General features: G+C 43.3%; 1 protein-coding gene across 20 annotated transcripts in view; it reads right to left on the minus strand.

The window, feature by feature from the left end:
• RBFOX1 (RNA binding fox-1 homolog 1) overlaps nucleotides 1-27255 on the minus strand; it is a 1395365-nt gene that overhangs the window by 72127 nt on the left and 1295983 nt on the right. For 17 of the 20 annotated variants that reach the window (XR_015728091.1, XM_087870651.1, XM_087870643.1 and 14 more), the window contains one exon: nucleotides 7308-7388. The exons of the other annotated variants lie outside the window; for them this stretch is intronic. Coding sequence is in view for 16 of the 17 variants with exons in the window: in XM_087870651.1 (XP_087726777.1) it covers nucleotides 7308-7388 (81 nt within the window). In the remaining variant the exon portion in view is untranslated. The remainder of the gene's footprint in view (nucleotides 1-7307; nucleotides 7389-27255) is intronic. 20 annotated transcript variants of the gene reach the window in all.

The raw sequence follows: 27255 nt of genomic DNA on the forward strand, positions 1-27255 counted from the left end.
CCTCCAGAAAATATTAGAAAAGGCCTTTTCAGAGCCCCACGGAGCTCTGAAATATCGGGAGAGGGAGAGAGGAGACACGGGTCTTTAAACCAGTGTGTCAGTAACACAGTGACCTGTACGTGTACTTTCTATCAACTGAACTCAGTCCACTGACATTTTCTGTATTGGGCAGAAGAAAGAGGAAGCCATAAATTAATTTAGGCTGTTACTTTAATTACAGAAACCAATGGAAGTTCTATCAATTACCTAAAAGTAGAACAGTGCGGCCTGATTTATGTATGTTTCTGCCACTTAAATCATTGTTTTATGAATTCCACACAATTACTTCCATAAAATCTGCAATCAATACATCAATTAAAACCATGCCACCACTGCTTGCCCTTGAGTTTCATAAAAGTGAATAAGTGAGGAAGTGATTTTGCATTTGGATAACATTTAGCATCCTGAGCCTGTGATACTAGATTTCCCCCCGCCCTGTGGTCAGGAATGAAAATTTCAGGGGGAATTAACAGTCATCTTCCTTTTTCGTTAGGATTTATCCTCACATGGATCTCAAGCTCATCTGTGGCTTCCATGTAACTATGTGAAAATACACTTGCTTGCATTGGTAAGCACATGGAACCATCCATACATTTCTGCTGGAAAATGCTTTTTTTTTGCCTGTTGACAAATAAAACTGGTACCTCTGTGTCAAGGTACTTGCTGGGGACTGAAAAGTGTCCTCCCCCCACAATTACATGTTGACACCCTAACTCCCAACGTGATGATGTTTAGGGATGAGGCCTTTGGGAGGTAATTAAGCTGAGCTAAGTCATGAGGTGGGGCCTCATAAGAACAGACACCCAAGCGCTTGCTTTCTCTGCCCTGTAAGGACATGGTGAGAAGGTGACCATCTATGAGCCAGGAAGAGAGCCCTCATCAGAACCCACCATGCTAGGACCCTGATCTCAGAATTCCAGCCTCCAGAACGGAGAGAAAATAAGTTTCTGTTGTCTAAGCACCACCCCCCCATCTATGGTATTTTTTATGGCAGCCCTAGAAAAATAATAGAACGCTAAGGAATACTTGCTCTTGGCAGGGATTTTGTGACCTAAAGTGGTGTCTAAAGCTGTAACAAGAGAAAAGACGGATATGCTTGCCTGTGTCTTTAAAAATGTAGCTGGAATGTAAGCAAGAGCAAAGGCCCCAAATAGGAAATATGTTTGTGGTATCTATGCTCTTCACAGGTTATTCCCCCTAATGAATAGTTCTCTCTCAATGTGAATTAAAAATAAAATAAGAAACAGAGCAGAGGATCATAGGGGAAGAAATGGAAAACTGAATGGGAAGTCATCAGAGAGAGAAAAACTGTGAGAGACTCTTAACTACAGGAAACAAACTGAGGGTTGCTGGAGGGGAGGTGGGTGGTGGGATGGGGTAACTGGGTGACGGGCATGAAGGATATCAGGATGGAACCACCAATCCCATGTTTGGGAGGCTAGATGTGGGATTTGAGGCGCTGGGACGTCAGGGTGTATGTAAAGATACTTGCTGCAGGCTTTAGGAAAAGAAGTAGTTTGAATGAGTGTGGACAGAGAAAGGCTAAAGGACCATGGGACAGCGTGAAAATACCCAAACGGCTGAACGGGAGGGAGCCAAAATCTGCTATTAAGTGAAACAAAATATGATTAAAATGTGTAATGTGTGCATAATACATATGGGTAACACTCCCCTCTGTATAAAATCAAACTACCAACACCCCCATTTCATGTGTGTATGTCCTTCTTTGCATTAGTATGGAGAGAATGTGGAAAGATGCTTTGCAGGCAGTCAATATGGGTTACATTAAAGGTGTACGTTTTTAGATAATATGGGGACATTATTACCACATCATTCCACACACACATATGTGTGTGTATTTGCATACTTCTCTAATTATGGGGAGCACATGTTATATTTGTAATTTAAAGTCTATTCATAAAATTGTAATGAAAGCAGAATTAGATGGGTAACATCGACCGGCTTTTGGAAACATCTACTTCACATGGAAATAAGGATCAGTGAGAGCTCGCTTTGCTAATCCAAATTAGAAAGTGACTTTGCCATTCATCGGAACCATGGATTTACCTCTTGATATTTCAACTAATAAAAAATGGAGGTAATGTTTTCATTTGGAAGAAAGGTGACATGTTCTTTCCATTCCTAGTTTTGCCTGGAGTCATTGCGGATAGTAAGCACGCACTGTACGCAAACAGCACTGATAATAAAGCAGGTGCCTTTCCCCCAGACAGGAGGAGCCTACAGATCACTGGCCCCAGGAGCGGGAAGGCAGTGAGCTAGCCCGCCAGCCCTGCCCCAGCTTTTACCAAACCCCTCTGTTAAGGGGTCAGATGTGGGCTCTTCTAAGTAAACACAATGCTATTAAATGAATTCAAATTATTTTAAAACTAATAAAGTAGTTCATGTAATAACTTTAATTAGTTTAGCTGATGAAATGTTAATGTTCTTAAGACAAAAATATTAATATTAAATGTTTTCCATTTGGTACAAGGTGATCTTGCCTAATTCTCTGGAGTTTTGCTTCAACTTCATTTGTCTGCTAAAATGTTGGCCCACTTTACACTCTGGATGCTAGTGGTTCATTGGGATACATGAGAAGATGCGTGATGTCCCGTGACACAAGCTGAATTGGGGTTGCACACCGGGATAAAGGTCAGGATGAGGGGGGAAAACTGGGGTCAGTCGGGGAGAGATGAGAGAACCTGTGGGATTAGGTTGTACTGACACGGAGCTGTGAGTAGAAATCTCTCTTTCTGTTTTCATGTCCTGGGTCATATTATCAGGATGATTCACTTAAGTGGGGGAAAACCCATTATGTAAAAATGCATCTTAAAAAACAGATAAGCTCAAGTAGGAATTATTTTCATTACAGAGGAATTCAGCAGGGTTCCTTGAAAACCCATCTCCCCTACCACATTTAAGGGTGTTATTTACAGATGATTAGCTCTTTGGCTAGGCAGAGGGGCAATTTAAGTCTAAAACCTCCAAGGCCAGTTAAAGATCCATGGGAGGAAAAAAGCCAACACAAACTCAGGAGTAATCATGGAAGTCAGTAAACACATAAGATCCGATTTACGAAAGTGTAATGTATACACACCTTCCTACAGGAGTACAACTATTAGATAACCATGAGAAATATAGACATTTTCAAGTTAAAAAGCTGGTGCATCCTACAAGATTGCTGAGAAGTAAGGGATCCTCAGCTTTTGGGGAGAAGGCTGGATTCTTAGCAAAAAGAGGCCACACCGTTCAAAGGTGTGGTGGCTCAAAAGACAAGAGAGGTGGCTCTCAGGCATGTGGATGTCACACTCAGAGAGGAGATGAACCTGGGTGGCCGTGTGTGTGCCCCCACTGTGTGTGTGTGTGTGTCTGTGTGCGCACACCCATGTGTGTGACAGAGACAGAGAGAGCACAGGCAAGCAAAAATGACCGTCTATGTGCTGGCGGGATTGTTTCTAGAACATATGACTCTGCACTGGAACATATACCTTAATCTGGAGGAGAAAACCTAAGTGATGTTTCAAAGAAGCCAGCTAACCCTGTGACCCAGCGATTGCACTACTAGGTGTTTACCCCAAAGGTACAGATGTAGTGAAAAGAAGGGGCACCTGCATCCCAACGTTCATAGCAGCAATGTCCACAATAGCTAAACTGTAGAAGGGGCCGGGATGTCCTTCAACAGATGAATGGATAAAGAAGACGTGGTTCATATATACAATGGAATATTACTCAGCTACCAGAGAGGATAAATACCCAGCATTTGCAACGACATGGACGGAATTATGGAGGGGATTATGGTAAGTGAAATAAGTCAAGCAGAGAAAGACAATTCTCATACGGCCTCACTCATGCATGGAACATAAGGAATAGCACGGAGGACCATAGGGGAAGGGAGGGAAAACTGAACGGGAAAAAATCAGAGAGGGAGAAAAACCATGAGAGACTCTGGATTTTGGGAAACAAAATCCCTGAGGGTTTCGGGGGGCGTGGGGGATGGGGTAACCAGGTGATGGGGATTAAGGAGGGCAGCTGTTGTGATGAGCACTGGGTGTTATACACAACTAATGAATCACCGAACACTACCTCAAAAACTAATGATGTACTATATGTTGGCTAACTGAACATAATAATAAAAAAAAAAATACATAAAAATAAAACCAAAAAAACCGCAGAAAAAACAAAAACGAAAAAAACAAAGAAGCCAGATAATGGCAATCAGTCCAGCCCCCAAAAGTATTGTTCGCTTGGAACACTAAAGCAGAAAGCCTCAGCAATGCGTCTCAGGGAGGAACAGGTCGTCTTTACACGCAGTATCGTTGCCTAGAGATGGAAGTATCTACAGTCCCTTTGACGACCCAGGTGGGGAAGGAGAAACCTCCGCGTTCGCTTCCTTACGAAACACTCCCTGAGCTTGTCAGTCTGGATGCCATTCCTTGACAGATCGACAAGTGAAGATGCTTGTTTTTTTTGGGGTTTTTTTTTGGGTGGAAAAAATATTTATTTTTCTTTTTTTTTTTAAATAATATTTTTTTATTATATTATGTTAGTCATCATACAGTACATCCCTAGTTTTGATGTAAAGATCCTTGTTTTAAGAAACTAGGTTTTTGTTTTGTTTTGTTATGGGGTAGGACAATTAATTATTTATTAATTGTTGTTTCCTTTAACACTGATATATACAAGGACATTTCTTTAATATTTCTGAAAAATTTCTACCAACAATGGGGGGTTGATTAAAATGTACTATTGTGAAATGATAGAATATTATGAGGCCCTTAACATATTTTCATAAAGTGCACATGACATGATAATCAGTGAAAATAATAGGATGAAAAATGTGTAGGTAATATGATTGATTATGCAATTTAAAAATGAAGGGTGTTGGACATCATTATACAGTTTCCATAATTATTATAAATTTTTACTTTTAAACTCAGAGAAAAATGTATAAACAGTGAAGTGATATTGTCATTTTGGATTTTCAATCATAAAATGAACACTTTATATCTGCGATCAACACACTTTTTCTGTAAAGAGCTGGAATGACAATATTTTAGGCTTCGTGGGCCACTTCTGTCTCTGCCACATGTTGTGTTTTTTTTTTTTTTTTTTGCTCTGTTTCCACAATCCTTCAAAAAATCTAAAACCCATTCTTAGCTCACGAGCTTTTCGAAAACAGGCTGTGAGCTGGATTTGGTCCCTGGGCTGTAGTTTGCTGACCCCTGCTTCAGATGACATCGTCTCCTCTGTATGCCTCCCCTATTTTAATATGAAGAATTTGCGATAGATTTCCATGTTTGATATTGATGATACACATTTTCCCCCAAAGCTGCCTTCGAATGACTATCCCGATTCAAACCAGCCCTTATTTGGAATTAATCTGAACAGAGAACTGAAACAGAAATGAATATTTCATATGATCATTGAGAGCCATGCTTTCCAATATGGTAGCCACTAGCCCCCTGTGGCTAATTAGAGTAACATTAATTAACATTGAATTAAATAAAAAAGTCAGTGCCTCTGTCCCATGAGCCCACGTACTGGACAGCGCAGATATGGAACATATCATCTTAGACAGTTCTATAGGACAACGATGTTACAGAATAAAACAAAATAACACTCCGGAACTCAACTGTGGTTAAGTTTTGGACTGCCAACGTTCCTTTAGAAAATAACGTTTATGGAGAAGGGAGGGGAGAGAGACAAGGGAATGACGATGATATTTAGGGTCAAATGGAGCCAGAAAAGCAGTCAAAAGTTGAATAATTCCCCAGGTTAAAAAACCAAATCTACCACATTGTGGCTGTGTGATCCTGGGTGATCATTCTGCCTCAGTACCCCTCCATTCCTCTGCTGTAAAGCAAACATTATAATACCTACCTGGTGTGGATTTGGAGGACGAAACAGGGTCGAGCAGGTGAAAATATGTACTAACATCCTAATCCTAGTTCTACAAGATACACGCACACACATCCATACATTTAGAAAGAACCACTTCTTGCCTGTAAGGTTAGATTTTGGCTTCCCAGAGACACAGGAAGATACTCTGCGTTTACTTCATGTCCAACCTGCTGTGGAAGGTGCTATGCTGGTTGGGAAGAACACCTGGCTGCCCCATAACCTGGCACCTTCAGAAACCCTGGGGATTCTCACAGTCATGTCTTTGGTTTCTGGTGACTGTTTCTAACCTGTGCTCCCCAGCAAAGAGTTTATTTTTTCTGAGCCTTTGGAAATTGAGATGCTTGATCTTGGCACCTGGAGAGGATTCCCCCATCTCTCGTCGTCCTAATCATCATGCACTCGTTACTGCTGCTCTCCATCACCCCCTTCTCTAGCTGGTCTCCAGCAGCCCACCTTCTCCTGTCCCCACACTCACTGCTGAGCACTGATCCCAGTGAGGACCAATTTCTTAGTTATGGGGATTTCACAGGGTGAAAATCTTACAGCCTATGAAATAGATGTGAAGGACTCAGCTGTGGCTGGGGGTCTTTCTCAGGAGGGGCAAACCAGCTGGGGGTACCATGATGGAATCCACGAGAACTGTAATTGTTCAACCTGTTCTGGGAACTGGGGTGGGGGTGGGGCATTTTTCGACCCTGGAACATCCGTCCCAGGCAGAGAAATCCTTGGTTTTTCCATGTCAACACTGTGACCTATCTTCCATATTTGTTTTTGGTCTTCTCCCCCAGCACCTGATGGCTATATTCCTATCTATCAAAGTGCCTTTTCTTGTTGTTCCCCCCACCCGGTTAAATGGGGGAGAACCACATTCTCTCTCCTCCTCCTGCTCATTGGAATCACATAGCAAAGGGCAGAAGAGCCTTGCAAACAAGTCGTTATTTTCCACCCTGAGAAAATGGTGCCACTTGGGTGGCCCGCATATTTTACGTCAATTATTTTCACGTTAATTTGCAAAGCTGTCACAGAAGGCAGGCAGTGAGCTTGAGCTCCACCCCCCCCCATGCGTCTTCCCCCCAACCCAGACCAATGCCCCATGTCCCATCCATTGGACCCGATTTGCCGGGTCTTAACAAAGGATGACTGGGACATCTGGAAGTGAGCATTCAGATGTAATGAGCAAAGGGGTTCGATGCTAAGGTGACGGGGAACACAGAGACATGCTTATGAGAACCAACCTGATCTTGTGGAGAGCCACAGGGAGGGTGGAGCAGAGAGGGAGGGGAGGAGGAGAACTTACATGGCAGGGAAGGTGACTGGACTCAGATTTATGTCACAAAACAAAGAGAGAGCCACAACAGCGGGCTTACTTGCGGAAGTATATACAAGTGAACTGGGGGCACTGTACATGGAAGATCCCTCCTGGTTTGCCTGGCACAACAGCACCGTGCCTACGAAAGAGAGAGAGATAGATGGTATCTGGTTTGGGAACAGGCACACTACACCTGAGAGATCACGGCAACGCAAACAAGAAAGGCAGAGAAATGAAAACATAGCCACATCCCCGTGCACGTGATGGGGACACCCGTGGCAGCCCCCTGGCTTAGCCGCGGGGAGTTGGGAACCCACCCTCCAGCCCTCCAAGCACGGGTTACCCTTGTCACCTGGGGTTTCTCTAGTGGGGTCTGGCTGCTCCAGGACCCAGTTTTGGATCAGTGATGGTGGCAGCATGGCACACGCCAAAGGGGGCTTGAGAAATATCAGAGAGAACTAGATGACAGGGCTGGCTCAGAGGCCACGTAGCTGTGTGATCTTGGTAAGTCACTGTACCTCTCTGTGCCTTGGGATTCCCATCTGGAAAACGGGGTGAATATACCTACCTCCAGGAAGGGTTGTGAATCGTATGGCTAGAGATGTGCCTGGGGCAGGGGCTGGCAAGTAATCATCGCTCAGTAAAGGGGAAGCACGTGAACTGCTATGTTTGGAAGAAACTTTTCCTCCCCCTACTTTAGACTGTCTGAATCAGTTCTTCAGGGGAAGAACAGAAGTACGGCAGGGCAGAAATGAACGCAACTTTCACCTTCCACGTGACCCACCCTGGACCCACGCTGGGCTTGGGGCGAGACAATCTTTGGCTTCTGCGTATCTCATTTCTTCCCGAAAGCTCCCAGCCTTCTAGCCTGAGAGACTGCCTCACCGAGCCCGCACTGCAGACCTGACTGTCCTCTGCCTGATTTAAAGCAAAGGGCACCAGGCTTATCCTCGCACAGTGGAATTTTACAGCGGAGAGGAACGGTGGAATCCTGACATATCTCCTCAATCTGTGATGTGTTTTGAACCACCGCCCACTCCAAGGACGAGCAGGGTCAGGAATCCTCAGGGTATCAATTCTCTTTCCTGCTGCTACAAAGCTCACACTCAGACTTTGAAAAGAATGAGAGAGACTTCTGAGGAGTTGTCAGCCCATTACTGATGATGGAAATGTGTTCCTGTGGTTTCTGTTCACTTGCCTACATGCGATTTTGGGTTTTGGATCTTCCTGCTGTCACCACAACGGAAAAGCTTCCCCCATGAGAAGAAGCCTGTCTCACCATGAGCTCACCCACGTCGTTGGAGCCCTGCCCTAGTGCTGGCTAAGGGGTTCTACAGTCCTTTAGTATCTTGCCCAAGGTCAACAGAAGTGTAGTTACAACTTGCAGAGTGAGTGGGGGTCTGCCAAACAGAGAGGGATTGCCATGTGAACCGTCAAAAGATAGCCATCTTTCCTGAACTAAAAAACCGAATGCAGTTCCAGAGGTGGTCTCGGTGACCCCTTCCCCCCCAACTTCAGGTACGGAGCTGGAACAGATGGAACCTATGAGGAAGACTGAGAAGCTTTCTGCAAATTCCACCTCTACCTTCCGTTCCCTGTGTTTCCCTGGATTTTGTACATTATTTCCAGGTAAAGCAAAGATGGATTAAAATCCCTAAGTCCCTCTGTCACCAACTCAGCCACCTCCATCCATTCTTTGACAAGGAGAAGCAGCCCCATGGACAGAAGTTCCCTCTAAAGCAATGTCCCCTGGTCCTTCTGACATTTACCCTGGTATCCTACGCTCACAGCTGGAGAAGAGCCCCCACGGAAGCCTGGGTAGAAGAGTGAAATTGACTGACCTCCTCTTGGCGCTAAATGTATTCGGAGTTGGGCCTGAGTCATGACCAGCCTTTGCTAAACTGATGGTTCTTTCTTCTATTTTATTTAAAAAGTTTATCCCAACATATAAGATGGGAGGTGACATGGTCTAATTTCTTCTCGGTAGGTATTTTCAGTTTTGGCAAGAAACTGGCACAGTACCGTAATTAACAGCAAACAAACTGAACACCAGATCGTGGGGCTGTGGGGTCTAGAATCAACCAACAGGAGTGGCATGCCCCCCCCCCCCCCCGCGGACACACCCTGACCCCCACCCTGCTTTATCAGTGAGGACTTGGTCTGACTTTGCACAGGCCATTCATCCCTATGTTCTCGCTCGCTGCCAAAACCTTAGATAGAAACGGACATTTCTGTAGGATACACAGAGAGCTGCCCAATCAGCATCTTCTAGGGTGGGACTTGTGAGAAAACTCGATGGGTCTCTCACGTCTACCCCTGCTTAGAAAACACTTTTAAAATGAAATCTGAAGTTTCTTGGGGGTGCCTTGGTTTCAAAAGAAAAACAGCATAGTTGTAGCAAAAATATATCCAGAAGGACATTTCAGTATTGTGCAGTTAAAACCTTAGGGTCAATTTTCAACACTCTCAATGCAATTTAGAGAATCCCATGGGGACACAGCACAGATTCCCTCTAGGAAGCTAAATCCTGGCAGTGCATAATGAAGCTCTCCTCTTGGTAGTGAAAAAAAAATTCTTTATGCAATAATTTTGACCTTTGTAAAACAAAATCTATGCTGTCACAAGACTTGCTTTTTATTTTACCTAAAAAACATCCTCTAATTTAATTTGCAAAGTACTTATTGTATGTTCTCTTAGTACTTTGTGACCTTTTCTTAAGAGAAAGCTTTGAATTAAACAGAAACAAAGAGGCAGAGAAGAACACTGTAACCTCTACGCATTTTTTGGGCAGGGGCGAGTCATGTGTGTTTGTTTAAAAAGTAAGTCAAATGGGTAATAGGGTGCAAGCAGCAGCACGAGGAGTGTTTATAAGGTCGTTCAAAGCACCTTGTGATGCAGCTTTCTAGTGAGTCCCTTGCATTGTGTTTTCTATCCTCACCCCATCCCCCCAACATTGACCGTTTGCCTCCAGCTAGTATGAACTGTCCGCCACCATGGCCACATCCTATACTTCTCAGACTTCTGTGCCTTTGCTTATAAAGCAATTTTACTCTGATATCCAGGCTTTTGAGGGAGGAGGGGAAAGGGGGCTTTCCTCCTTATAATGTAAAGATGGCAACTGTGTTCAGTTTCTACCAGTAGCCACCACTCCCTAGCAAGGACAGACCACTCATCAGTTTCCACAGTGTCCTTTCCTATTATCCTGGAATCCTCAGAATCACTCTGAACACAGCTTCTAGGCAGTTGCTACCACCTGATTAGAGTTGGTGGACGGGATTCCTGTTCCTACCGTTAGGTTAAACCATATGACATTGACCTTTTTATGTCAAAAAGGATTGAACGTTGGGAATTTCATGGGGTCTAATTTTAAAGAAAGACCCCACCGCAATTCCTGCTGGGTCATTTAGAAGTTGCCTCTTTTCCCAGTTTCCAGGAATTGATGGATCACTCCCCCTTCTACGCTCCCATCACACTTTAAAACAAAAAACAAAAAACTCCCTAGGTGCGCCTGGGTGGCTCAGTCAGTTAAGCCTCTAACTCTTGTTCGGGGCTCAGATCTTGATCTCAGAGTCCTGAGTTCAAGCCCCGCGCAGAGTGCCACGCTGGGCATGGAGCCTACTTAAAAAAAAAAAAAAAATCTCTTTCGTAGATCCTTTGCCACACTCTACTGCAACTTTCCACTTACATATTGGACTTAGCCACGATGAGCCCCCCGGGTCACAGCCAAACCCTACTCATCTATTCCCAGCCCCTAGCAAAATACCTGACTCTTGGAAGGATCAATGAATATGATTAAATTGTTATGTTTTTAAAGCCTTCTTCATTTCTATTTTCTTGGCTAAAAATAGTGCACTAATCAATCATTCTTGAGGGCACCTTCTTCTGCCCCTTCCTTGTTTATTGCTAGGGACGTCCAAGCCTAAAGTCCAGGCGCAGTTACAAGGCCTCTCCAAGGGATTCGCTTGCTTCCCCCTCTTCTCTGATTCTTTTGAGGCGGACTCAGGCAGCTTCTCATGAAATCCGACCAGCCCGTACCTGTGCCTGGCACGAACTGGCTCCACGTGGCAGACCGAAAGTTTGGAATAATCAGAGCCTTTGCAAAGTCTGTCACACTCACTCATCAGCACCCCAAATTCCGGCACGATATCCACAGGGCCACTCCCGGGCAGGATTGGGAATCCTCCAGCTGCGAGAGGGTGAGCCAAGGTCCACGTGCGGATGGGGCATCCCAACCCTTTCTTCTTAACCGGAGACTCCCCACAGCTCTGGGGATTGTTCCTGGCCCCATGAGGGGCAGGGAGAAGCCTCAAAGGGGTGATTCCTATCACAGACAGGGAAGAGGAAGCAGCTAAACTCTGTATTCTGCGGCCAACGCTCAGGTGAGGAGACTGGACTCAAACCAACCGGAACGACGGTGCATTTGCACACCTCTGCCTTTATAGAGGATGGTTCCTCTCCCTGGAGGCCCTGCCCCTCCCCTAGATGACTCCCTTCCGGACTCGGCTGTGGCTTCTCCTCCTAGAAACCAGATCTATTTGCCTCCACCTGCCAAGTGCAGCCTCCTTCCTCTGCTTGTCTCAATTGTGTTGTAATGATCTATTGAATGAGTGTCTTCCCATGGATGCTGTGAACTCCAAGAGGTCAGGAGTCACATCTTTGTTCTCTGTCATCCCTGTGGGTCCAGGGTAGGCTGAGAGGCAGGAGGGGCCTGAGAAGAGGAACCAGAGGGTTTGGGACAGGCCGCCATGTTGCACTTGCAAGAAATAAAATTAGAACGCAAGAGGGAAAGGAAGAAGAGAAAGGCTCTTTTGAATGTCTGCTCTTCCATTTTAGTCCCGAAGAGGCAGAGTGCCAAGCCAGCCCAGGGTGAATGACTAGGCCCGTCCTGTATTTTCTGAGTTCCACCAAAATAATAATAAAAAAAAATAATAAAGAAAGAAGGAAAAAAACATGTCAAAGAAACGCCCCAACTGCCTAGCAACTGGGAGTGGCTGAGTCACTTCATTAGCTCCAAGATGAAGATGAGTTAGAACACTTGGAGAAGAATGCTCTTATCTTTACTGAAATGAAAAAAAAAAAAAATTAAAGGCACAAAGAAAAACAACCACACTTTATTAATTTTCTAAGAGCCAACAGGGATTCAGGAGCACCTGCTGTGGAAGGTTCTGAGAGTGTCATGGGCTGTCTGAGCCTCCGCAAGCATCTATGTGCTGACCCAGAGTCACTTGCAAACAGCCCTTTGCTGGGGTCCAGCTTTCCCAATGTCACTAGGCCTGGTGACTCTGCAGAGGGGGCTGAGAGGAAAAATCCCACAGGCCAATGGTGAATGAATGCAGGAGGCCATTCCAGAGCTTCTCTGCCGCCAGTGCTCAGCTAAGAAAAGGTGGCCTGTGAGGGCTGCCATTCATTCCGCAGTGTGTATTGGCCTCTCTCGTGTGCTAGGCACCGCGTGGGTTCTGGGGCACATCCGCTGAGCCCCCGGTGCCCTTCAAAAGAACGACATGCTGTCTTCTGTAGTACTCGAATGTTCAGGAACAAATACATACACAAGAAAGGGAACAAAGGAATGAGTCCGAAACGACCCTCAAACCTGGGACCCTATGGTTAATTTACTTTGCTTGCTGAGATCAATAAAGTTTAAAAGTAATTTTGGCACAATTTTTATGAAACATGACTATTAGGACTGGCGAAATGTCTATTCTATATTTCTGTTACATATTGCAGTCGGAGCTAAAAATGTTTCATAGTAATAGTAATCACTACTAAAAACAGTACTTTCATTTTATACCAAAAAGATAAGTTTTCATTCAATATTTCCTCACACATTTTTACACTGCATTTGTTCCTCCCTAGTAAGAAGGGTCAGAAAGTATTAGTCCCTTTTTAGAGATGGGAAAAAATGGCACAGAACAAAGATGTGGTTTACGAAAAGCCTTATCATCAGTCAGAGGCAAATTCCGGGTGAGAAACAAAGCTATCTAGGCTCCTAGAACATGACTCACTTTATCAATGACTCCTTCTTGCTTCCATTGTTACAGAATGATTTTTTAAATGTATTTTTAAATTAGAGTAAAGACAGGAAAACTTTGGTCATAATTGAAAGAACAAGCTCTAAGCTGGTGACAAAGGGATACTTCACCGTAAGAGAAACCTGCAAATGTCTTCTTCACAGGAGTGGTACTTTCTGAAAGGGGTGCCCTCAGTCCCCCATGGGTTCTTATAATCACCTGCATCATCAGCATCACCGAGGGGATTTGTTCAACACAGAACACTGCCAGGTCCCACTCCCAGAGTTTCGGACTGATTCAATAGGTCTGGGTTGGAGCTGAGAACTTGCATTTTCAACACGCTCTCATGGTGTCAGGGGAACACACATCGAGAAACACTGGAGGAGAGCCAGTCTCCCAAACCTCAATGCTGTGAGCTCTTGCCTTCCTAAAACTGGAGGTTTTCCGAGCCTGTGAGACTTTAGGAATCCACTGGGGAGAACTGAAATGGGATGCCTTCAAAGGCTCCACTCCTAAAGAGCGTGACTCAGCTGGTCAGAAATCTGCATTTCTGATCAGCAACCCAGGTGACTGTCCTGCTCTGGATGCACTTTCATTAATCCAGGCCCAAGGGCATCTCCACATCTTTGGGGAAAAAAACGTAAAAATGGCTGAATATATCTGCTTTGAGTACGTTTATGGGCAAAGAGGTACAGCCTACTTTTCATCGTTGGTATTTTGTACATCGGCAAATTTTGCCTTTCCTTTGTAGCATTTCGAACACAAAGACTAACTCCCAGTCCTAACTATCCTGCCAAACTCTCTGGAGGTGGGCTGGTCAAGAAGGTACAGAAGACCACCAACAGCATAATCTTAGCAAGACTACTCTTGGTTTCCCACCCAAAAGAAGGCCTACCCATTCCTGTCCTACTATTAATGGACTGAAATGTATACTCCACATTCATACATCAGGATGTGACTGTATTTGGAGACAGGATCTTTAAAAAGGTAATTAGGTTAATGTTAGGCCATGAGAGTGGGCCCTGATTCCACGTGACTGATGTCCTTATAAGAAGAGTAAATTACGACAGACAGAGGGAAGACCATGTGAGGATTCAGCGAGAAGACAGTGTCTACAAGTCAAGGAGAGAGGTCTCCCAAGAAACCAACCCTGCCGACCCCTTGATCTTAGACTTCCAGCTTCCAGAACTGTGAGAAAATACCTTTCTGTTGTATAAGCCCCCCAGTCTGTGGTGCTTCGGCCCTCGCAGACTAATATCCCCCCCTGCCTCCGAACGAGCTCTGCCCTGAGGATCAGTGAGGCATTGTACTGCGTGAGGGCCATAGAGGCACCAAACTTCGGTTAGACCTGGAGGTCTGGGAGATTGCCGGGTGCTACTCCCTGCCCACGGAGGTTACTGCTTCCAGTGGACACATTTATCCAAAGCCTTCATGGGTTGTGGATGCTTTCTGCGGTTATGCATTTTTGAAAATAGACCAGCATTGAGCTAATCCATGTAAGAATATTTTCACAGCTAATACTTAATGCTTTTATACATGCCTGAAAGATGAGCCTCTCTGAAGGGTTACGGTTGAGCTTTAAATACAGAGGTATTCCCACTGCGGCACAGATGTTGCAGGAAAATGTTGGATGTATATTTAATTCTTATAAAGTGAATCATGTTTTAATTGTACCAGGGGATTTCCATATTTAAAGGAGCCCTGAAGTAAATCTGTATAGAGTGTAAATGATCTCTCACTCCAATTTACGATACAAGTTTTGATTTTCACAATAAAGAGAAATACATGATTTTGTGAGTTTTTTTCACTTTTTGACATAATTTCAGACTATATCAAAAAGTTGCAGGAATATTACAAAGAACCTCTATACAAATTCTCTCGGATTATTTGTTGTTTCAAAAATGTAATGACTGACTCTTATTCTCCTGCCTCCAAAATTTTGACTAACAGTGATTTTTACAGAAATTATTCAATTGACTTAATATGATAGTAAACACATCAATAGTAGCAATTCCAAAAACTGCTTACTAATTACCCAAAAAGCGCCAGGCAGACCCATTCAATGTTTAATTCGGATTATCCCCTACTCTTAACCCTATAAGATAGGTACTCTCATTATATCTATTTAAAAATGAGGATCCTGAGACAGAGAGAGTTTTAGAATCTTGCCCAAAGTCACACAGATAGAAATCTAATGGTGCTGAAGGCGGATCACACCAAACAGATCCCTGGGACCCAGGGACTGAAGGCTGCTATTCCAAAGCAGGTGTAGGCAAACTACAGTCTTGGACCACTTTCTTTTTTGTATGGCCTGTGATCTAAGAATGTTTTTTACATTTCTATCTGGTTGAAAAACAATCAACAGAAGACTAATATTTAGTGACAAAGTGAAAAATCACATAAAATTCAAATTTCAGTATCTATTGGAACAGAGGCACACTTGTTCATTTATGTATTATTTCTGACTGCTTTTCTGCTGCAAGACAGAGCTGAGTAGTTACAACAGAGACCTTATTGCCCACAAAAGCTAAAATATTCACTCTCTGGACCTTTACAGAAAAGGTTTGCTGACCCCTATTGTAATGTCCCCTTTCTGTTTGGAGGATGTCAATAGTGATTGTCAGGACAGCATTAGCCCCTCCTCGGGAAGCTGTCGTAAATTATTTCAGAGGGTATCGTTTTATTAATACTTGCTAAAATTTACTTCATTTTTTTGTTAAAAACAACCAAAAAAATTTAAAGACATGTTTTTTGACCGCTTGCCAAAAATTTCCTTCTAATTCATTGTTGTTCCAGATAACAAAACAACTAGAAAAAATTGTCCCGTAAGGTATTTGTGGAAGGCTAGCAATTTAACGACAACAAAAACAATGGAAATGTGTTTTATCTCCTTAAGGGCTGTCGCTGTTAGTATTTAGGTAAGGGCTACCCCAGAGCCTTTGCCTCTAAAATTCTAATAGGCATCGAATTACTTGGGGACCCTTCTAACATGAATGTTCTCATCTCGGAGGCCTGGGCTGGGGCATGAGAATCTACAGTTCCAATCAGCTCCCAGGGCATGCCCACACTGCTAACGACAGTAAGATGCTAGGGCCACAAACAGCGTCAAGTTACAGCTAATATGAATGGACGGGGTCATTAAGATGCCACTGGGTGTCAGGTACTGAAACAGGTACGCTGGGCACATATTATGATTTTCTCTTCCTCATCAAATCCACAAGGAAAATAAGGCACAGAGAGAGAAAAACATGAGACAAAACTGAAATCTGAGCCAGTGTGACTCACTCACAGAGCCACGTCGGCTGATTCATGGTGATACCTGGTCCTGAGGTGTTTAAACATCCTCCCCAAACGTGGAGTGATAAATATCCACCGACCGACCCTGTTTGCACTAAGCCACATCAAACAGTTCCTCAGCTGCCTTCTGGCTGGAAACACCTGACTCTTCCAGGCTAAGGATGTTGGCTAGAACCTCATGGTCATGTTTAAGAATCTGTGATAGGGTTTTAAATCCCACCAAGGAAGCCTCTGGGCAGGATGTAGCTTCTATAGATAAGAAAATCCCGCTTGCAAGATCGCAGTAAGACAGGCAGGAAGGAAACACAGGGAGAGGAGAAACAGGGAACTCTCAAGGTCTGACAGTGCAGCTGAAAAAGTATGGGTATGGGTAATTTTTACACTTAGTTTTGTGTTCTGACCTCACTGCCTGTAAGTTTCTTCGACCTTGCACAAGTCAGTTAAGGTCCCAGACTTGGCTTTCACATCTGTAAGATGGGGTAAAAAAAATCTACTTCATTGAGAACTGTTGTAGGGATCAGATCTGTTACATGGATGGGGTTGACAATTTGTAGGTAATAAGTGATCTCGGTAATAATAATAATAATAATAATAATAATGGGCTAATAACTATTATTATTTTTTTGAATCTCAAAATACAGCATTTGGGGACTTATTTTGTTTCACTGTTCCTTGAAGAACGAGAGAGTGAATTGATGCCTGCTGAACTGTTGGGTTTGGCCATGTCCCGGACAGAATGCTAACCATTACAGATTTAATGGAGAACATTTTAAGATTGGAATTAATCACCAACATTTAAACTGAGGAGGTTTAATTAAATTTGAGGAGGTTTATGTCACAAGACAGATGTCTGGCTTTTGTTGAGGAAACAGGGGATGGGGCCTCATGGGTTTGGGCCCACATTCCCATGTGGCAGGGCCATTCAGGTGACAGGGAGAGGGTATTCTTCCCTGTAACTGAGATGTCCCCACCAACTGCACATTTATCTCACAGCTCATAGAGGTATTTTAGTTTGAAAAGTATGATGAATAGAAAAAAAAGTAGAAATTGTGTTTTGGCTAAAATCCATGGAGTTTACAAGTCTCTGCAAATAATCCAGAATGCTTTCCTCCCTTTCTTTCTTTCTCTCTCTCTCTCACTCTCTCCCCTCTTCCTAGGGACAAGAAACTCTGAGATATTGCAGGAGTCCAAAGATCCCTCTAGACAGGCTTCCCTTGGGCCCTCTCTTCTATTTCGCTGGCTACTACAGAACTGTATATTAAGAGGGACTGGGAATATTTGTGGAATGGGGGTAAAGTTTCATCTTGAGTCCTCTTCCATATCCCAGATTAGGTGTAAACTCCTGACCCCACTCTTTCGGGAAGAGCAGAGAATATACTTTGACTTTGAATATCCCAAGGAGTAATCAGATACATTTGTTTAAACATGCTTCACACACACACACACACACACACACACACACACACACACACCTGTGGGACGGAAGCAAACAGAATATTTCAGCGGGTGAAAATGGTTTTCCAGTGACAGGGAATTAATACGGAAGGTTTCAGTCTTTACAATATCATGTATATCAAACAAACACTAGAAATGCACACATAGATTCATCTTTTTTCCCAGAGGAAATATCAGCGATATTGGGATGTTCCTGTTTTTAAAATGATACTGGGTTTAATGCAATGATAAGTGTACACTGATTAACCTTTGTGTCGGGTTTAAATGTAGAACCCATTAACTAATTTAATTTCCTCCAAAAAACAAAAAACAAACAAACAAAAAAACAGCCTTTGGCATTATTCTCTGAATAATCCTTGTTTAGTTTCCATAATGGTTTACTGTTTAAAGAAAAACTCATTAGAATGTAGCATACGGCATAATTAATTCTGGCTGATTCTTTTGGTATAACAGCTAATGCAGATGCTGGGTTCCATTTTCCACTGGCTTTATTAATTTTTCATAAACCAATATTTCGACTGTAATGGGTTGTAACAGGTCCATGGAAGTTCTAGAAATGCATTCACTGTCACCAATGTAGTTAATTTAAGTAGGATTTTGCTATTTGTGTGATGGTTCTTCCGCACTACATTTTTAAAAGACAGCTTCACTTGATATTTGGAGAAGGAGTATCTACATATAATTAACATACGGGGTATTAAACAATATTTGGCCGATTTGTCTTTATTTACACGCAACTTAATTGGTTGGACTAGTTACGTTGAACTATAAATTTTGAAAAGAACATTAAAAGTGGGAAGTACAAGACCGTCAAAACTAAATGGTTTATAATAGAATGGCGACATAAGTTAAAATACTTTTAAAAATGAAATCATGTCATTTTTAAAGTCTCTGGTAATTTGTTTTCCTAGGAAGAGATTGGGACACTACCAGGAAAACAAGTCTGATCATAGCCTTGGTGCCGGGCACCGGTTTGGTCGTCCTGGTGACTGTCAGGAGCCGGGTCTCCGGGATGGCTGAGAAGTTGCTGATTTGGTTTTCCCTCTTTCAGTTTTTCAGGGCTGAGTTCACATATTTCTAAGTCCTCATGATAAGACTATTATTTGTCTCCGGTGGAGATATGCATGCTAATTCATTACTGGGTGTTCTTGCTTGTTTCATTTTATTTTTTAAATATATTTTTATCAGAATTTTCAATGGTTGCCTGCCACTCAAAGGATGAAATCCACAATCCACATTCCTTTATACAGCATTGTCAGGTCTTTTGCAACTTTTCTCTAGAAGGTACCCTCTGATCTCAACAGATTGGTATTTCTCAGCTTTTGGGGGAAACCTGATTTTGCCTCAGAAATTTCTATATCCAGTGAATATCAAGCACCTGTTGTGTTTTTTTTTTGTTGTTTTGTTTTAGTACTTCTCAATGGATTCTGAAGATAAAGATTGAGAAACTCCTTTGGACTCTACCAAACTCTTCCTTACTCACCCTTACAAAGATCTTTCTTCATTTTCTTCTCAGGGGAACTCTTACTTATCCTTCAAAACCCAATGAGTACCCCCCCCACATTCTTCATACAGACAGGGTTGTTAATTTTTTAGTGTTCTGGAAGGCTGGTATCATCATTTAATATACACTAAGATTATCTGTCTGTATCCTTCAATGCTCTAAGGAATTCTTGAGGGAAAAGGTGCTTCCCCCAGCTTGTGAGCAGTGCCCGATACTGTACAGGCCTTCAGCACTGTAACTCTGAGCTGAGGGAAGAATTAACAGAAGCCAGTGGTATGTGTGACTTCATACACAGCCTCTCTCTTTGGCTCTTCCTTGATGAACATGATGTGGCAGAAGGACGAGCAGCTAATCTCACGGGTTCATGCAGAATTGTGTAATTGCTAAACAGTGCAATGCTAAAAATACCTCCCCAGGATGTAAGCTGGTGGCTTTGTGTTCAGCAAATCCGGACTTTCTAAGCCAGGGTTGGTGCCGGAGGGCCCTGATTTTTACCTTTTTATGCAGTTGGGGGTGGGGCGAGGACAACTATTTCATGACCCATGAAAATTATATGAAATTTAAATGTCCGTATCCTTAAAGTTTTATTGGGACACAGCCATGCACACTCATTTATGCGTTGTCTGCGGTTACTCCTGCATTACAGGGGCAGAGGTGAGTGGTTGCGGGCGACTGTAGGCCCACACAGTTGAACCTATTCACGAACTGGCCCTTTACTGAAATTTGCAGACCTCTGCTCGAAGTGAAAGATACATACATTTTTTTCCACTTTCATAACTGAATCCAGCTTGATCTTTTCCCTAGAACCAACAAAGCACAGTGGTATGTCTTGTCTTATACCACTCTCCCCCTCTTCACCACTACCATCATGACCACGAATATATATTCTGAGCTTGCCATCTTCTTCTCCTTCTGCTTCTTCTCCTTCTTACTCTTCTCCCTCTCCTTCTCTTCCTTCTTCTGTTATGCAGGAGGCCTGGGCTGCTCAAACCCTGCATGTTCCTCTGGAAAGTTTGCCTTCTTGGACAGCTCCTGGCAGATGAGTTCTAAACCCTTGGAATATTCTACCTGATAAAACTGTTTTTGGAAGCCTGAGGCCTTGGGCCGTACAGTGCCAGTTTGATAAGATGGTTTACATTAGCAATGTGATTCATGGTGAATGCTTACTTTTGCTCTTTGGGCTAAGGTTTCAGTAGCTGAGGTCAGTCGCTCGGGGGCTCTGTGTCCCTGGGACCACCTCCTAGGAAGCAGACTGATGCCTGGTGGGCGACACTTCGTGTGTGTTGTCTGACACCGTTTTCGGTAAAGTTAAGCACATCGTATACTTAACCTGGAGGGCACACCCAGAAGCTTCTGCCTGGTTCCTTCTGGATTCCATCTCATGTGCTCTTCCCCTTTGCTGATTTTTAATCTGTATCGCTTTGTAAAACTCAGAACTGTGACTATGAGAGCCTTTCTGAGTCCCGGGAGCGCATCCAACCGGACACAGACACTGGGGAAGGTCTTGCGGACCCCCGACACAGCTCTGCCGCAGAACATCGGGTCTTATGCTCTTCCCTTCTGGAGTCAAAAATCACGGAGTAATGCTGAGAAGACGGAACATCTGGACGGATGTCTCTCTTTAAGTTCTTGGATTGCCTGTGATGACTACAGACGCTTATCCACCTTGAGCAGGAGCCATCGACAGGGCTTGGTGTGTTTATTAATGTGCTTCTGTCAGAAGGGGGGTTCTCAGCCTCAGCCTTATCAACATGTTAAGCCAGATTATTCTCTGTGGTGCGGGCTGTCCTGTGCATTGTGGGATGTTTGGCAGCACCCTTGGCCTCCACCCTGTAGAGGCCCGTAGTGAACAATCCCATGGCCCCCAAGATCTGATCATGGAAAATGTCTCCTGAAGTCGCCCAATTCCCCTGGGGTGTAAAATTACTCCCAGTTAAGAACCATGAATCCAAGATATTGGATTAATTAAATGCATGTGTGTGGGAGGCAACTTGTAATAAAATGGAATGGGCTTTGGAATCACAGAGACTGGTTTTGGACCCAGCTCTTTAACTTTTCAAATCAGCAACCTTGGGCAACATAATATCACTAGAATTCTAATTTATCTGCAAAATGAGGAAAATGACACTTATGCTCCAAAGTTATAACCTCTGTAAACATGCGATGGTCCCCACATGGAGTCCAGCACGCGGCAGAAAATACTACGTGCCAAGATATTTTTATTAATTATCTTTATCCTCTATGACCTCCAGGATAGAAGACATGGCAGGCATGTCCCAGTCTCGTCCTACTGAGGAAGCTGCACAGCAAAGTGATGGAAAGCGTGGGCTTTGAGGTTAGAAAAAAGACGTTTATATAATAAACTGATTTTTCACATACTAGCTCTGTGATATGAGGGAGGAGACAAACTGCAGAAAGCCTTGGTTTCCTCATTTCTATAATGAAGAGAATGTTGTAACATTTTCATGAGGATCTGACGAGATGCAAAGCGTGTTGCACAGTGCCTGGCACAAAGTCAGCACCCAGAGTGGCTTACTGTTGCTGATGGTTTCAGTTGTTCATGAATGAATGATGGCAGTCCAGAACTTTCCCTGTGAAACCGATCCAGAACCAAATATTCGAACCTTGTCTTTCTCCCCTGGTACAGAAGTGGGGCTTCTCCTACAAGGGCTGTCCCGTCCCTTCCTGCTTTGGGGGAGCTCTCCTTGGTAGGCTTTCCACGCAATAGAATGGCAACTAATTTATTGAGGCAGTGCAGTTTTTAGCACATAATCGAGTTCTGATCCTATTTGAAGATCAAAATCCCCCACAGGTTCCATCGAAGCTGAGCTGCATTCCCTCCGTGGGGCAGGGAAGGACACAGATAAAAATTAAGGCCAAATGTGGGCAGGGATGGAGTGAAATCTGATAAGACAGATGGGGAAAGGAGACGTGAGAAGGAAAGTGAATTGCAACCAAAAGGGGAGGCGAAGGTAAACAGATGTACGAGATAAAGTCTTTGAAGTGGAACATTTCTAGGCTGAAAATCCTTTGCTTGGGGACTTAAATCTGGACTCTTCTGTTCCAGTTCACTGAAGTGCACTGCATTTGAATCTGGCAGATGTGTAAATTATACAAAACACTACAGAGCCAAAGGTCACTGCTCCTGAGGAGCCATCACTCTGCGTCCAGTCGAAGCCGGTCCTCTGGGTGGATATGGGCAGTGTTCGCGCCTCGAGGGGTGCCTGAATATTTGCTGCTTTGAGGGGCTCTGAGTGGTAACAAGTACCTTTCAGACCCACATTACATTCTTTCAGGGTACTAAGGCAGTCACCCCGAACGCATGCTTTGTATACCAGGATTTGGGAACATCATCCCAAGCCCAACCCAAAGTCTAGGACGGTGGCCAATAAAGGAAAGCAGCCTGTGTCAGGGACCCCAGTTATCACAGGTTCTGACAATCTCACTCTTTTTCAGATGCTATTGTATCCAAATTGCAGGAAGGGAATTGGAAAGAAGTCCATCCAAAAGTGCGGCTAAAGGTCATTCTCTTAACTGTAATGGACTCAATGAAGTGAAATGGGGGAGCGACTGGGAGGGAGACCAACATCTACCTTCCTTTGACTCAATTCTTAGATGAATCATGGTTCACAGTGGCCAAAAGCCCATAGAAAACCAATACCTCTGTACGGGTAATCCAAGGTCAAATACAGCTGCCCTTTCGAGATAAGCAATCACAGAGTGCTACATCCCTCCTCTTCATTTTTAAACTTTATATTGAGATCCCAATCCAGTCCCCCATCACCCAGCCTGGTTTCAAGGCCTGTGGTCCGTGGCCAGGTTTTTACCGAGGTGGACATAATCAATCCGGCTGACTTCAGTCATCACACTAATCTCATAGTTTTATTTTACTTTACACTCTATAAAGTTCTTTTACACTCATTACCTTATCTGATTCTCCCTATCAGCCCAGGATAACCTAGTTTTAAGACCCGGCCACCTTTCATATGTGACTTTGCTGCCAGGTATCCTTCTTTTTGTACTTTCCCCCACCCCCTTGAAACCAGAAATGTTTATTTTTAGGAGGAAAATCCAATTAAGGACCCCCTTCTTCTTCTCCCTACTGAAAAGAACCCTACTACTAATAATAGCTTTGCCAGACTACTGTTCCTCCCCATCTTCAAGGTTTTCAAGTTGATTTACTCTGCATCTCTCTACTTTTGTCTTGAATTGTGTGTTTGTTGTCGTCGGGACCTCACTGTATCTTAGATCTGCATTGCATTGGTAGATCTTTTCCTTTCCCTATTGATCATGACTCATGGCGTAATTTACCTCAATTCCAATTTTCTTTTGCAGGCGGGGTGCTCTCCATCCACGGAAGTGAGTTATGTCTGTTCAAGTGGTGCATCTTATGAATCTTGTTAAGCTTTGCCGCCTTATAGCCCTACTGATGGAATATTTAATCACAGAAATGAGTTGGCAGATATGATATACAGCGTGAGGGAGCTTTGCAGCCATCTTACCGGCAATTGAGAAACGGATGGATTTGCCATTTGTCAGTCCCATGTCGACAACTGTGTATAACCTTCCGTTATTTATTTTTATTTTGTTTTACTCATGTATGAAGATTAAAGATGCTTGATTTCCATCAACAGTTTCATTGGCTAGCTATCATGATTCTCCCTAAAAGACACCACTGTTTCTTTTCATCTTTTTATTAGATGGCAGTGGAACTTTTCACAATGAAGGGGGAGCGGTAAGAACCCCCTTTGAGGCCTCCTCATTGAGATTCTTAGAAACACTATTTCTAATTATACTAAGTAACCTGAAGCACGCTACTGGGAACAGACATTTGCAGATACTGTACTTTTCTTTATTGCCTTCAAATTTTTAAGAAGGTCTGAAATGGAATGGTCTCAGGCCCTGGCTTTGAGATCCACCTGGACATTTTTTTTAATTGATTTATCAATCATCTATCTTGAGACTAAGCCCCAAGGAGCCAGAAGATGATTAGATGTAGGCAAAATAATCAATGCCATGTAGCTTTGTAGGAAAACACCCACTCGTCTTTGGAGAAGATTTACGTGGGTTCATGGGATGTGTTGATTTATGCGTATCTGTTTCTGGACACTGGTGTTGGGTAAGCATTCTTCTGGGTAGAACTCGGTAAGGGTTCAGAAAAAACACCCAAAATGAAAGGCCTTTCATAACAGCTTTGTAATGCTTCCCCTGGAATGTGTGCGCGAGGGAGAGTGTGCGTCATAATTTATCAAAGCAAATTAATACTGTTCAGCTAGTAATTAAAGATCCTCATTAAGAGGTGCTCCTGCCCTCTCCACCCCCACCCCGCGTTAGCAATAAAAATGCATTCAGGGCGTCAAGAGGTTATATACGAAAATCAATAACCTGCCATTTTATAATTAAAGAGAAAATAAATGTTAGGGAAAGTCCACTAAATTAGGAAAATTACCTTTAGGAGAGATTGAAAATATTGATTTTAATTTACAAAATATGTGAACTTTTCATGCCCCGTTCTGAGAGACAATTGAGGCTGGGTTGTTAATTCTGCATAAGCTTCAGAAAATCGATAATTATACTATGGGAATATTATGATATTTGTCATTAATACAAAATCTTATATATAGGAGTGCCTAATAAGCCTGGCTTTCTATCTCAGGCAGATACAGGGCTGGCCTGCTAAAAATCCACAGCAAATCAATGACAAGGTCTTCATTTCAGATTTGATGCCCATTCGAAATTGCAAGATAAATCCAGACTGTGTTTATAGTTGGGGAAATCCAAGAAGCCCCCTAAATCCTTAGTCATGGACATTCCAATGGATGACATTAGTAATTACACCTCCACAGTGAAATGAATATATGAAACGTCCACATTCGCATATATGCACTCCATCCACATAGGTGCCTTGACTTTCGATTTAAGCTAGCTCGATTCTCAGTGTTTATGGGTCTTCAAATATTTCAAAGGAATTGTTCTGGAGTGTTGGATTGGCAGCATTTCCCTACATTTCTGCATATCACGAGCTCTGTTTACCTACATACACAGATAATTTAGGCAAAAAGGAAAGGCTTCTGATTAGGATAGCCCATACATCGGCAACACGAAAGTATACATACAGATTTTTCCAGTAACACTTATTTACTCATGCCCCATTTTTTGTTTAGATTTAAGTTGATCAGAGCATCTCACAGAAATAATTATTTAGTTGTCCAGAATCCTTAAAACTGTCCCTGACACAGCCAGTTAACTCGTTTGAATATGGAGGAGGTGGAGGGGGGGCAGGGGTAGCAGCGTTGGTGGTGGTTGGAAAAATCCAAAATTATCTTACTCGTCTTCTTTAATTTGACTGGCTTAGACATAGGACAGTAGCCTGATCTACCATCATAGGACACAGTCAATAAGAAATACGACTTTAAATATTCACAAAAAATAAAGAGGCAGTATATAACCCAGTTGTAAAGAATACAGGCTCTCGATTTCAAAATCTAGCCAATTTATTACCTGCTTGAAATCTTAGCCATTTAGTGCTAAGGGACTCTGTGTACCTTAGTTTTCTCATCTGGAAAACTGCCATGAGGATTTAAATACATTAATTTAGGTGAAGTGCTTAGAACTGTGCCTGGCCACAGATAATACTCAGTAAATATTAATCTTTATTTTAACTTATTCTTTCCCGATAGTCCCATGATCTAACTTCTGCAGCTGGGCTCAGGGCTAATCTGAATGGCTGCTCTAACGTTCTAAAAGTCACACAGATTAATTTATTCTTGTATATACAAGTCAGTTTGAATGGTCTCTTCTGTCTTAATGTCCTCTTGAACACCCACAGATATGCGTATAGGTTGGAAATCACACGTAAAGGGGATTCTCTTGGTTGCTCGAGCCAGATGACCAGCAACTACACGGCAGGGGACCAGAAACATGTCCTTCCTCTCGCTATCCCAAGTGACACATTTATACCCTACCCCTCATCAGATGGCTTCCTGCTTCTTGTCCTTGACCCATTAATCCGGGGAGAAACCATGCACGTAGCCAGGCGTGTACACCTGCAGAGAATGTGCCAGCTCGTTTTCCCAGCTACCCCATTTCACTGGGTGGCGCCTGCGGATGCATGGGAGCTGCTGGCTGGCCTCCTCCAAGCCTTTTTGAGGGATGTGCTTCTTTGCAGCTTTGGACAAGGATGTACCCCAGCAATATCTGTGCCCCTAAACAGACTGCCTTACCCCGATCCCAGAAGTTAACTTCTCCCAAATGGACAAGCTGAGAACAGAAAGACTAGTGCTCTCATGTATTAAGAAAAGAAATCTCTAAGTTTAGTGGTTTACTCAGAATTCAGCACAGTCAGTTCTCCGTTAATTTTCCCTTTATGGCAGAGAGGTGGAACGTTAATTTATTTTTATTTGCCCAGCGTTTATGTGGTGCTGGCTGTGCACCAGTCTTCATATATTAACCCATTTAATTCTAATAAGCACCTGTGAGTTTGTTACTATTATCATCTCCCATTTAACAGATGAAGACACTGAGGCACAGAGAGGTTAAGTAACTTGCCTAGAATCACACAGCTGGCAAGTGGGGGGGGGGCAGGATCTGAACTGGGGTTGTCCGAATACAGTGTTTGTGTTCCTCACTTTGCTAAGTGTCCTCTCGGGAGGTGGGTTCTACCATATAATCATGGAAAGCCTTACAGCGAAGACTTTCCTGCCCCAGAAGAGTCAACGCAACACCTTCACAGTCATAGACTC

This window comes from Ursus americanus, chromosome 2 (genome assembly GCF_024610735.1).
Source record: "Ursus americanus isolate L20-20 chromosome 2, mUrsAme1.1.p, whole genome shotgun sequence".
NCBI classification, from domain to species: Eukaryota; Metazoa; Chordata; class Mammalia; order Carnivora; family Ursidae; genus Ursus; species Ursus americanus.